The sequence below is a fragment of the Anabrus simplex genome, chromosome 12, assembly GCF_040414725.1.
Source record: "Anabrus simplex isolate iqAnaSimp1 chromosome 12, ASM4041472v1, whole genome shotgun sequence".
NCBI classification, from domain to species: Eukaryota; Metazoa; Arthropoda; class Insecta; order Orthoptera; family Tettigoniidae; genus Anabrus; species Anabrus simplex.
The window spans coordinates 42,563,594-42,577,418 of NC_090276.1; the positions used below are offsets into that span (position 1 = coordinate 42,563,594).

The 13,825-nt window shown below is 40.7% G+C and overlaps 1 protein-coding gene across 6 annotated transcripts in view; it reads right to left on the reverse strand.

Moving 5' to 3' along the window:
* Positions 1 to 13,825, reverse strand: part of LOC136884316 (THAP domain-containing protein 6) — a 73,048-nt gene that overhangs the window by 11,784 nt on the left and 47,439 nt on the right. For 3 of the 6 annotated variants that reach the window (XR_010861351.2, XR_010861350.2, XM_067156400.2), the window contains 2 exons: positions 7,198 to 7,451; positions 1,822 to 1,928 (listed from right to left, as the gene is read on the reverse strand). Coding sequence is in view for 4 of the 6 variants with exons in the window: in XM_067156400.2 (XP_067012501.1) it covers positions 1,822 to 1,928; positions 7,198 to 7,450 (360 nt within the window). In the remaining 2 variants the exon portion in view is untranslated. Of the gene's footprint in view, positions 1 to 1,821; positions 1,929 to 7,197; positions 7,452 to 13,128; positions 13,242 to 13,480; positions 13,632 to 13,825 lie in introns of those variants that run through there. The other 3 variants (XM_067156399.2, XM_067156404.2, XM_067156403.2) reach the window with 3 other exon arrangements.

Sequence of the window (13,825 nt, forward strand, 5' to 3'; positions counted from 1 at the left end):
TAAACAGAAATGGCTGCACAAAACGGAAGAGTTGTTTGTCTGAAGACAAACTATGGAAATACATCGAAGATGAATCTCTCTAAGTGACATTAGTATTTCTGATAATAGTGATAATGATTCTTTGATTCGTTGGATGATGACCTTCTTAGTATTTCTAGTGAAAGTGAAGAAGATATTACGCCAGAAGCTGAGGTGATGGTAGGAGATGTTGAACATACATTCGTGTGGAAAAAGTGTAAACCTGGGGATAGTGTGTGACCTAATACAATTCCGTTTAGGGGAAACCCTAGTGTTAGGGTTGGATTATTACTAGAGGTGAGTGCGATTGACTGTTTTGAACTGTTTCTAACGGATAAAGTTGTAAATTTGATAGTGACCGAAACAAATTTGTATGCTAAAAGTGCACTGAAAAACTTGTAAATAAATCTCCACATACAAGGGCACAGTTTTGGAAAGAAACAAACTCTTATGAAATTCGGCACTTTATTGCATTGAGCGTTGTTGGTGGGAATAACACAAAATCCTGAAGTAAAAATGTATTGGTCACAGGACAGTATTTTCAAAACACCATTATTTTATGAAACCATGTCACAGGCCTACTGTACAAAAAATTGTAAATAGAGTGTAAAGTAAGTTTTTTTAACCTTGAATAATATATGAATGTGTCCCCTTAATAATTAGTACTCATTCCTTGCTTCCTAAAAATAAATAACTTCCTCCAAAAAACCTCACCATTCTGGCACAGGAGATCTGCCAGAACCCGCCACTGAAGGAGTTAAACATATGTAAATGCTTGATGTCGTAAATCTCAAGAATGGTGAGTGACAGAGACAAATGGTTTGCACATTTTAAGTCAACACGTTTCAGTTCCTTTCTTGATTCAAAATATGCAAACCATATGGACATAGTAAGAAATGAGAACATTCGGGAAATGGTAAATGAGGTACACTGCAGGAAAAGATAGAAAAATCAAGGCTGTAGTGGTATGGACATATTATTAAGAGAATGGGAGAGACCGGGCGAGTTGACCGTGCGGTCAGGAGCACACGGCAGTGAGCTTGCATCCGGGAGAATGAGAGAAGTGAGGATACCAAAAAAGATGTTAGAAAGGGAAGGAGACCTAGAGGAAGACCGAGGGACAGATGGCGGAAGGCTGAAAGGTGTAAAGAAGAGCATCGAGGCGAGAGGAGGGAACTGGACGACAGTGAGAGAAGAAAGTGGTGGATGGACAGAAAACGACGGAGAGGCTTATGTTCCAAGCAGACCCAGCCTGTGGTTGGAAACTGCTCCAGATGATGATGATGATGATGTTTCAGTTGTCTTAGATCATGTGTTGGTTATCCAGATATCCACTGAAAGTCATTTTTTGTTGATCAGTGTAATTCACATCACAGCCTGCACGGTTGCTAGGTAACATCATGCCACACATTACCACGGAAAATCATCCTCAGAGTTGCCGAAAGTGGTGTTTGAACCCACTATCTCCCGAATGCAAGGTCACAGCTGCGCGACCATAACCACATGGCCGACTCGCTCAGGGCTTCACAAATTGGATGTCCCATGTAGTCTTTCACAATTTCTCCTCACTTTATCATACAGACTCTTCACCTACACAGCACTTACAATTATCTATTCTATGACACCATGAAATTGGCTCTTTCAGGTTGTACTTTCAAATTTAAAAAAAGTCAACTATTGAGAACAGTCCATTAATATTTTAACTCTGTTTGAAGTAGAATATAAAAACAAAATATTGCAGAAAATGTCACCACTTTGGGGATTTATGTAGACAAGACATAAGAGTTACAGGAGCATCATTACCATTGTTAGTAAATCCTTTTCTTCAAGCTGAATGTTTTGAAATGATGGAGACATCCAAATATCATCCAAGTCCAATAAAGGTAATTTATCTGATGACGGTGGGCCCTCTGTAACAATATAGAAAAATATCAGCACTTGAGAAGAAGAAAACCTGAGCAATGGGACTGTAAAAAGTGTTTGCCAAATACTCATAATATACTGTATTATAGTACTACTATTATACACATAAAATGTAGTAGCAATTTACAATCTAATCAAACGATACCATGCTGAAATAAAAGACATTTTTATTAGCTTTTTTTTTCTAGTTGCTTTACGTCGCACTGACACAGATAGGTCTTATGGCGACGATGGGACAGGAAAGGCCTAGGAATGGGAAGGAAGCGGCCGTGGCCTTAATTAAGGTACAGCCCCAGCATTTGCCTGTTGTCAAAATGGGAAACCACGGAAAACCATCTTCAAGGCTGCCGACAGTGGGGTTCAAGCTCACAACCGCACGGCAAACTCACCCAGTTTTTTTATTAGCTGTCTTGATTAAAAATGATTAAGCATACCCGAAACACTGGAACTCCAAAGATCTACTTATAAAAACAATCATATATTGTACTGTTACAGGGTCATACAACTGTCAGCCCTGTTGTACCCCACCCCCCGCTTTTGGTATTTCCTGGAAGGGATGAGTGAGCCAGGGCAGAGAGCTGCCGGCTGGCCTGAGGGAGCTTTTTGTCTGGTGTTTCTGTGGATTTTCTATAAGAAAAACACAAGAATGCTCCTATTCCACACCTCAAAGATACTAGAAATTTATGCCGGGTATATAAAAGCAGGCTCGCCACAAATAGGTGGTCGTAATCGCTGTGTTATTGTGGCAAGTGTTGAGTAGTCAGTTACAAGTCGTGAGCTGAGAGTACAGTGTGTGGACCAGTCACGTGAGTTGATTGTGCGGGTTATCTGACTTGTCTGGAGTCGAGCCAAGTGTACAGTCATCGCTAGGGCCCAGGTTTTTATGCAATGTCAAAGTGCAAAATACAAGGTTAATCCTAAAAATAAGGTCTCCTACTTTTTTTTTTTTATAAATACAGAACTCTGGCTGTTGGTCACAATATTGTGAAGAGTGTTTCCCGCGCTCACATATAAACATGCACACGCCGCACTGAGGCACTCACTCTTGGCTTGGCAGTTGTTGAGAATGGAGCTCCAGTTGGATGTTACCGCTAAGTGCGAAGTGCGCGCAGTTATTCGGTTTCTGAATGCAAAAGGTACTGAACCGACCGAAATCTATCGCCAATTGACCGAAGTGTATGCTGAGTCGTGCATGAATGTCAAAAATGTTTGTAAGCGGTGTAGAGTTTGCAGCCGGTCAGACTGAAATTCACGATGAAAAAAGGAACGGGAGACCATCAATTTCTGTCAAGACAGTCGTGAAGGTTGAGCAAATCATGCGTGAAGATAGGTGGATTACCCTGGATGATCTCTGCACTTTGGTTCCTGAGGTTTCCCGAAGCACCGCTCACAGAATTTTAATGGAAAAGTTGAAATACCGGAAGGTGTGCGCAAGATGGGTGCCATGCATGCTGACTGAAGACCACATGCGGCAACGAGTTGATTCTTCCCACGCATTTCTTCAACGCTTTGCAGCTGAACAGGACAACTTTTTGGACTCAATTATCATGGGTGACGAAACCTGGGCATTCCACTTTACACCCGAGACTAAGCAACAATCAGGCTAGTGGCGACATCCCTCTTCGCCAAAGCCGCGGAAAATCAAGCAAACACAGTCTGCTGGTAAAGTCATGACAACTGTGTTTTGGGAATGAAAAGGGGTATTGTTGGTCGACCTTATGCCCGCTGGGACCACAATTAATGCTGACAGGTACTGTGAGGCCCTGAAAAAACTCAGGCGGGCAATTCAGAACCGGAGAAGAGGAATGCTGAGCAAGGGCGTAAACATTCTCCATGACAACGCTCGCCAGCACGTCACCCGGTAAACTATTGCTCTCTTGCAACAGTTTCAGTGGAACATCATCACCCACCCACCCTACAGTCCCGACCTGGCGCCCAGTGACTATCACTTGTTCCCTAAGTTGAAAGAACAGTTGACTGGAAAGCGATTCAGCACCACCGACAAGGTGAACGATGAGGTTCACAACTTCCTGAGCAGCATGGCGGTGAGCTGGTATGACATGGGCATACACAAACTGTTACAGCATCTACAAAAATTTATCAATCAAAATGGTGATTTTGTAGAAAAATAGCTAAATGTTCAAGCTTTAAAATGATGTAAACCATTATAGAAATAAACAGGTCTATGTATTTATTTTTTAAAAAATAGGAGACCTTATTTTTGGGATCACCTTCGTATTTAGAAAAAATGTTTGTATATTCCTTTCATTATGACTTGTGGTTATGAAAATCCTACAACCTGTTTTCCAATCAGTGACCGGGTCAGGGATGGAATGAAAGAAGCCCCATCTTGTGGCAAGGATAGGAATTGTACTGGCTGCCGAAGCCTGTCGCACTCCTCTGGGGCAATGATTAATGACTGAAAGATGAAATGAAACGATAGTGGAGAGTGTTGCTGGAATGAAAGATAACAGGGAAAACTGGAGTACCCGGAGAAAAATCTGTCCCGCCTCTGCTTTGTCCAGCACAAATCACACATGAAGTGACCGGGATTTGAACCACAGAACCCAGCGGTGAGAGGCTGACATGCTGCCGCCTGAACCACGGAGGTACCTTTGTGGTTATGATAAGAGACAATAATGTTTTATTAAATAACTCCGTATAGTCATACTTGCTCTAGATAATTTATACAGTCTACTGTTTTCGAATGTTGACAGTATTAAATAATCAAATCAAAATTCTTCAAATATTTAAAAATAATGTTATGCACTGTAAATCACAGAGTATATTACAATGTGTATTGTTGCAGCTAATTTCCTGTTGCTCTCATGCCCTGAAAATGAAACAAATGTTACTAAATAAAATTAACATTGAATCTGTCTTTAAACCTCTATTAAGTAACACAAATAATACAGAAACATTTTTATTGTGATGCTCAGTGTGTCAACCAAGAATTTCTCCACCTTTTCCATTGTGATGTTTTGGCACTGATCCGAGAAAATTCTCTTGTAGGCTAAGGACCATTCAACATCGCAGGTGCATATTTTAAAAGATGAAATTATCTGGATGAAAGATCTTCTGTGGCCTCTTCTTGTTCACCACTAAGACTGCTCGTCCACTGGAAGCGACTACGCGCGATTACGAGATCAACATATGAATAGTAACACAGTAAAGGTTTCCACCTATTCAATACTAATATGTATTTACAATATTATAAATTACATGGAACTAGTTTCGACCCACCTAGGGGTCATCATCAACCATATTAAAGCATACATAAGTTTTATCGAATCCTAAAACATGTTAACTGTAACATTAACTGTAATAATTTATAAAGTGAAGCGTGGTAATGGGATGAGAAATGTTAGTATGGTACAGGTGAGTAGTAATTAATAATAATACGAGGAATATATATACAAAGAAGTTGGGAACAAAGTACAAGTGGGGTGCTTAGTGTTGTAAAAATATAAACTCATGGATATCAGTAGTCATCGTACTAAAGAATACAATGTAAAATAACACATATAAACATATATACAAGTATGTACAAAGTCTGGAGAGTAAAAAGTGATACTCTTTTAATGCCAAGTCGGCTTGACACTGATCAGCTTAAGCAGAGAAATTAGGCATTTGGTGTATTAAAGCTGTGTTGACCGGCTGCGTTGTTGATGTTGGACGTGAAGTTATTTTTGAATTTCTGGTTAAGAAGAAGGTGGATACTGCGCGTGGATGTATTAATTCTCAGTTCTTAGCGGAAATCAAATTGGACCTGTTAAAATGGAGAAAGCCGGTAAAAACAAAAAAACAGAGATAGGAAAAGGTTAACATAAAGTGAAAGGACGCTTACCTCGCGCTGCGGTGTGTGTAGTATAGCTGATGGTGTGCGACTGGTGGCGGGAAGTGAAATCTGGGCAGAGAGGAGGGCAGGCGCGTGCGGGTTAGGAGGGGGTTAGGAAGAGTGGGGGTGGCTTGGGGCGGAGTGGGGGAGCCTTAAGGCGGGGCTGAAGGGTGCGGGAGAAAGGGTAATTGTCTCGGAAAAGTACCTTTGATTAGACTTAGGATTGAGTTTTGGTTGGCTGCATTATTGTTTCTGAGGAAAGTGATGAATAGATCGAAGAGTATGTTGGGTTTCTCTGAGATTTCATTGAGATTGTGACTGGCGTTGAAGTACTGGTCTAGGTGTATGTAGTAATTTTCCATTATGTTGAGTAAAGGGCCCTTGTTTGCTAATTCGAGGATGTCCATGTCCTGTTCGATATTGGTGAAATTATGGTTATAATCATGGATGTGTTGGCCGATGGCTGAAAACCTGTTGTATTTTATTGCGTTAGTGTGTTCGTGGTATCTGGTATTGAAGTTTCTTCCGGTTTGTCCGATGTAGGATTTTTCACAGGTGTTGCATTTGATCCTATAAACTCCTGATTTTAAAAAACTGCTGGTCTTGTTGATGTGTGAAGTATTGTGTAAAACGTTTGTGTTCTTATTGTTGGTTTTGAAGGCTATTTTAACGCCTTGTTTCTTGATGATTACGAGATCAGGCGACTACGTGCGTACTAGCGCGGCTGATCCCAAAGAGAAGATTGTAACGGAACCGTGTCCACTGCAAGCGATCTCGAGCGGCCGACTCACACGATTATAGGCGATAACAGGCGACAAGCAATGGATCCCACTCGAATGGGATTTGCCGCGTATACTGGCCGCACTTAAGCGACTGCAGCTATCGAGCTCGGTGTGGACAAAACTTGAATTAATGAACATGGAATGACAGTTTCTATTTCCATGGCGAGAAAGAGGTGCTGGTGGGGGGGGGGGGGCATAGTAAGCCCACCAGTTAGCTGTTGCAAAACAATTTAAAGGCCTCTAAAATATTCCTTGGGAGCATGAGAGAGAGAGAGAGAGAGAGAGAGAGAGTTATTATTGTGCTGGCAATGACATCAGTTTGGGCAAGTATCAAGTATCAGTACCGAATTATGGGAGTGATGCATAGTGGATTATTCTTCAGCCAATAGCAAAGTTCCTTCAACCATCTATTTTCCAAAATGTTGGTAGTTGATATTTTATTATAAAAGTAAAATTATTTCTTAGGGCAGGGTGACGAGTCCTCATCAGCTGCAGTGAATGCTTCTATCTCTCCTAAAGTTATAAGAGGTATGTATTATAAGATTCTGCATGTTAAATTATATATCATGACCTGAGGGACAATAATGAACTTCTACCCATTTCTGATATTTCACAGTGTAAATATATACCACTTACCTTTGGTAGGAACAGCATATGGCTTTAATCGATTACTGCTAGGACTCATGTAGTCTGTCCTATCGAAGTGTCTTGAACATATCCATCTCCTCTTCAAGGTGTCAACAGGTAGAGATTTGAGGGCATCGTTTTTACAGAACTCCAACCACTTTTTACAAACAGATGCATCTGTTGGAAATCTATGGTACGTGACTTTTTTTTCCTTGGATGAATAATTGTAAGAACTTAGGTGACAGGCTTGACAAGTTGTCATTCTGGAACGAGAATAAGTAATATGTCATTATTAATATTTTGTTGAACAGATTGGGTGAAAAGAAAGTTGTACATGAAAACTGTATTGGGAATACTTGAATTCAAGCTATGATTACAGGAAACATCTAGTGGACTTTGAGCAGGCACTATAATAATGCAAACAGCAAGCCATACTCCATAAAAATTCAGAATGGCAGATACAAGCATCTTTAGAGTTAAGGGTAGGCTTGTTGCAGCAGTATAGCTTCTCGAGTGGCCACACACCAGAAACTGCTCGAGTGACATCAAGGAAAATTTTAGGGTTTGTTTCAGCAAGGCACTACTGGCGAAAGGTAACTTGTTGAAGTGGGGGTGGGGAAGCCTACCGTACAGGAAGTGTTAATGATGTGCAACGAAATGGGAGACTTCAACTCGACATGAAACTTGTGCTGCCATTACTCAGTCCGTGGTTAGATCACTGATGAAATCAATAAGAAAATGTGCTGCCAAGTTGGGAGTTCCATGATCAACCATACACAAAAAAACTTGAAGGTGAAATTGAAACTTACGCAGCCTGCAGCTATGTATGAATTATCAGATAGGAATTTGGACAGGAATCAGACAGCATTTGCCTTGCTGTTACAAACATTTCCAACATCAGCAAGAGAGAAGAATGTCCTTTTTACTGACAAATGTATCATTTACCACTGTTCAAGGAAAGAAAACATCATCTGAGGAGAATTTCTACTTTTATCAAGAAATTGAACATAACCCCCCCCCCCCACACACACATGTGATGATGTGAGTGGGCTTGAATTCAGGTCATCTGTTAGGCCCATATTTCTTTGATAGACCAATAAACATACTGAAAAACTAGTTAGGTCTACAGCTGCGAGTGGCAAGTGTTTGAAATCTGTCTGGCCATAACGCACTTTGAAGTTGGAAAATCAGGCATGAAAGTAGCAAGAATGGTTGAAGTGGGAATAATAGCTTCAGGGTATCTGGAACGAGGGGATAAAGGCTAAGTTAGGAATGGACTGAATGGATGAAGCTGTGTGAGTGAAACTGCATTATGGTGGAAAAGTGTGAATCAAATGAAGGAAGATACATTACTTAAGAGTATAATCAGCCCTGCAGGGAAAGAGGAGCAGACGAAGACATAGATGATGATGGTTAGACTCAGCTTTTAATGATTTAAAGATAAAAGGTACGGAACTAAATGAAGCAATTGAGTTAGTTGTAAATATAGGATTGTGGAGGGCTGTAATTAATTCCTACCATCGCAAATACCTGAAGAGCAGAGCAGGTTTGTGCCAGGAAAAGGCACAAGAAAGCAGATTCTGAATGTTCAACAGATCATGGATAATCATACTGCATCATAATATATTTTTTTCGTTTGTAAAATAATATGACCGGGCGAGTCGGCTGTGCGCGTAGAGGCGCGCGGCTGTGAGCTTGCATCCGGGAGATAGTAGGTTCGAATCCTACTATCGGCAGCCCTGAAGATGGTTTTCCGTGGTTTCCCATTTTCACACCAGGCAAATGCTGGGGCTGTACCTTAATTAAGGCCACGGCCGATTCCTTCCAACTCCTAGGCCTTTCCTATCCCATCATCGCCATAAGACCTATCTGTGTCGGTGCGACGTAAAGCCCCTAGCAAAAAAATAATAATAATAATACGAAATATCTCAACGTATATCAGAGAACATTTTCAATGTGTTATTTTTAAACTCCTCCATTTAAACTGTGCAGTGTTCACATTATATGTACTTTTTTTACATCAGGACCGCATTTTTCTTACAAGGACAAGTGACCCCAATAAATTTTAGACGCATGTGCAAGGAACATCAATTTCAATAGCTCATATGTAACCACAAACACATTATGTAAGTCAAGACATCCCAATTTTACTATATTCCGGGTCCATGGCTAAATGGTTAGCGTGCTAGCCTTTGGCCACAGGGGTCCCGGGTTCGATTCCTGGTAGGGTCGGGAATTTTAACCATCATTGGTTAATTTCGCTGGCACAATGCCTGGATGCTTGTGTCAACATCATCATCATTTCATCTTCATCACGACATGAAGGTCGCCTACGGGAGTCAACTAAAAAGACCTGAACCTGGCGAGCCGAACATGTCCTTGGACACTCCTGGCACTAAAAGCCATATGCCATTTCATTTCATATATTATGTTGTTTGTGATTATTGGTGATTATTTGTATGTAATGTCTTTTCTATTTATGAAATTAAGGCTGAAGATGACCCAATACAATAGGGTTGAAACTAGTCCTGACATGTAATAAAAACAGGGCTCGGAAGTTAAGAAAAAATAATTTTTTCTTAAGTGTCCGAAGACAAGGCCCAACATAATATATGTTCATTCTGGGTCATTATAGACTAGAAAATGGTGGGTTTTATTTGTATTCTTTTTGCCTTTTTTGTGTTTTTTGGCTTACTCGTACTTTTTTAGCCTGTTTTAGTTCTTACTGGCTTTTGTTCACAACTTCACCTTCTTTCGACTACTTTTTTACTGTAATACCAATATAATGGTCCGTTATTGGACATTATAAATTATAAATTTTCCAACTAACTCATTCTTGGTTGCCTGCGTTTCGCCCTCGTGTGCTAAGTTAGGCTCGTCAGTTGGGACTTACCACCCAAGACGCAAGGCTAGTGCATACCGTGGAGGCCACTGCATAGGCTATTTGAAGCCACCAGCAGTGCCAATGCACTATGAGAGCTATGTCTCATTTCCAAAAATAGATGCCTGCCTGGCCATCAAATGAAGTAGATGTTGATTCCCTTAGGGAACCTAAAATATTTGTCCTGAATGAGTAAATTTATAATACCAATACGGTATGCATACAGTAAGCTTTTAAAATCTGGGTCCACTGTTGAATTCTTCAGAGCAACAATTTGGTTCTCAAGGAGGTTGGAGTGAAGGACATGCTCATAAAGAAGATCATTCGAGCCTTCCGTAGATTCTTCAGCCAACGTTCAAGAAGCACGGAAGTCATGGAGGAACTAGTAGTAGAAGGAAAGATGCCAGGAAAAGGACTCCAAGAATAAACACCTACAAGAAGAATTGACCAGATGAGGATGCTTGTTAGGAAATCCATAGAAAGGTATTCACAGCTAGTGCAGGATCAGAGACCATGGCGAGAATTCGTCAATCACTGCTGACATATCACCATACCCTGTTGAGGGTATAAAGGACAGAACAGAGAGAGAGAGAGGGAGATGTTTATTCTTGCAGGATGGTACTATACCCAGTGAAACTGAATCAAGGTACAGCAAAACTAATGCAGTGAACTCGCATTTGCTATCAACTGTACTCTTAAGTCAGATTTTGGACAAGACTACCTTTATACTGATCTGTTTTCAGATCAGCTTTGTTGTAAGAGAGTAAAGGCTGGGTGGACTCAGGAAATTCTATTCTTACGTTAGAAAAACAGGCGTGAAAGCAGCAAGAATATTAGTACAAAGAGGTGGGAACAATAGCTGCAGGGTATCTGGAATGAGGAGATAAAGGTGAAGCTAGGAATGGAGTAAATGGATGAAGTTATACGAATGAAACTGCGTTTGGTAGTGGGGCCACGTGAATCGAATGAAGGAAGATACGTTACTTATGAGTATAATGGACTCAGCTCTGCAGGGTTAGAGATGCAGATGAAGACACAGATGACGATGGTTAGACTCAGCATTTAATGATTTAAAGATAAAAGTTATAGAACTAAATGAAGCGATTGAGCTAGTTATAAAAACAGGATTATGGAGGCATGTAATTAGGATTATGGAGGCATGGAATTAATTTATGATGATGATGTTTGTTGTTTAAAGGGGCTTAACATCTAGGTTATCGGCCCCTAATGGTACAAAATGAGATGAAATGTAATGACAAATTAAAAGTCCAAAATCCTCCACTGACCAGAATTCAAAACGTGAAGACGAAGAATGAATGGATGGATATGAATTTAAAACAATTGGATCCGACCCACAGTGCCTCACATTAACAGAAACTGACGTAAAACAATAGTATTACTGACCAAGGGACTGCTTCTAAAGCACAATACTGAATCAATGATGCTTGCAGTGTAAAGGAGTCCAAAATCCAAGTCATTGGCCCCTCATAATGGTACTGATCGCTAGGAAAGTAGAATCATGGTATTTGTCATGGAGCCATACTAATCAAAAGTAGCGTAGAGTTGCGGTATTCCACACATTATGGTACTACTCACATGTAATACAGACCTATGGTGTTTTGCACATTGTGGCACCATTTACAGGGAACACAAACCTATGGTGTTCATCACATAAGTGTACTAACCACAGGGACTCGTACTATCCCGTGGTGTTCCTCACATAGTGGGTACTAATCATAGGCAAGCCGCCAGAACCATGGTGTTGCTCATATAGTGATACTAATCACAGGTACTGTAAAAGCCGACAGTGCACTCTAAGTGGGGGGCTGACCGCATGGTGCTCCTGCGTGCTACTAATCACAAACCTATTTGGTACCTAACATAGTGGTACTATGCGCAAGTAAAAGCGACCCATGGTGTTCCCTGCTTGGTGGTACTAATTACAAGTAGTTTCATGGTTCTAATAGAATCATCCCTTGGGCGCCCCTTTTTGTCGCCTCTTACGACAGGCAGGGGATACCATGGGTGTATTCTTCGTCTGCGTCTCCCACCCACAGGGGGTTGTGTGTTTGGTCCGCGAGAGGTATTTTATTTCCCTCAAGTCCGCCAGCAAGCCGGTTAGGACCCCCCTATCTGCCACCTGGGATGCGCTACGTGGGAGTATCACCTCTCCCCCGCGTAGTAGGCTTGTGGTGATTAATTTACAGGCGCTTGCAGACTGAACACTGAAAGGCATAAAAGTATGTAATGAAGAAGAGGTATGCAACTACACATATTTGGTCATAGGCCTGCATAAGATGTTGGACTACATATAAAGGTCTCTTCTGTTCTGTTAAGAATCTTCAAGCAGGGCTGAGTGGCTCAGAAGTTGAAACACTGGCCTTCTGACCCCAACTTGGCAGGTTCGATCCCAATCAATCAATCAATCAATCAATCAATCAATCAATCAATCAATCAATCAATCAATCAATACTGATCTGCATGGCTCAGTCCGGTGCTCAAATACACCAGCCTCGCGTCGGTAGATTTACTAGCACATAAAAGAACTCCTGCGGGATAAAATTCCGGCACCTCAGGGTCTCCAAAAACTGTAAAAGTAGTTAGTGGGATGTAAAGCAAAATAACATTATTATTATTATTATCATTACTATTATTACTAAGAATTTTCAAACACATATGCTACTGGTAGTGCAAACAAGGTAAAATTACTAATTACCACAGAATAGGCAAGGTTGACTGCTAAGTTTAAAGAAGGCTTTTAAAAATAAAAGCTGTATGATATGCTGTTTCATTTCCTTACAGATGCAATAGAGCTGAAGCAAGCCTATAAAAATGTAACATATTTTAAGTTTTAATACATTATTTATTATATTATTAGTGTGACTGATGCAGCTGTCAAGACTGAAAATGCATCATTTTGTTTTGTTGTGTGTAATTTATTGCTAGTCAAGTTTCAATTTCCTGCGACTAGGTACTCGTATTTGTAAGCATAATGTGAAATGAGAAGTAAATGAATTATTTAGATATAAACAATTTATATTATAGAAACATTAACAAACTTGAAATTCCAAATGACAGAATGGAACGACCATACGTGGCACGTTGCTGACGATGCATGCAGTAAACTGCCTCTCAGCTGTCAACGAGGATCGAACCTAAGCCTATTCGGAACAATGTCTTCGCATGATATCATTAAATCTTTGTCTGCAGTACACAATGAACTCTACCTGACTAACGTACTAATTAAGCGCTATACGATCATATCATTCACTTGTGTTTCTTGAACCGACGCATTCATTCATTAAAAGTGCACGAGTCTTCACAAATTTCTTCCTGTTATTCGACGGAAGAGAGAAAACACATGCCGGTAATCATAAAACGACTTGATCGAGCATGCAGGAAAATACGTACCTATCTTTATGTCGGTGTCCCTACAAGCCTATAGCCAAGACAATGAGGAAATGATAGCAAAACCTCCGTTCAAAGTCATTTGGTAGGTTACGCAACGACACACGCGTGCAGGGGAGATCCTAAAATAAATACAGTATGTATATCAATGCTAAGCAACAAATGCACGTTGGTAGGTGGCGCTACTTCACTTTTATGGAATGACAGCCGGAACAGCACGTGTGTTTGTTTACCACAATCAATTTTCCCCTTCCCTTCAGGACAAAAGAAAAAAAAAAAAAAAGAGAAGTGAAATTCAATACACCGGTGCAATGTTACAGCGATCGTAACCTCTTTGCTCTGCCAACG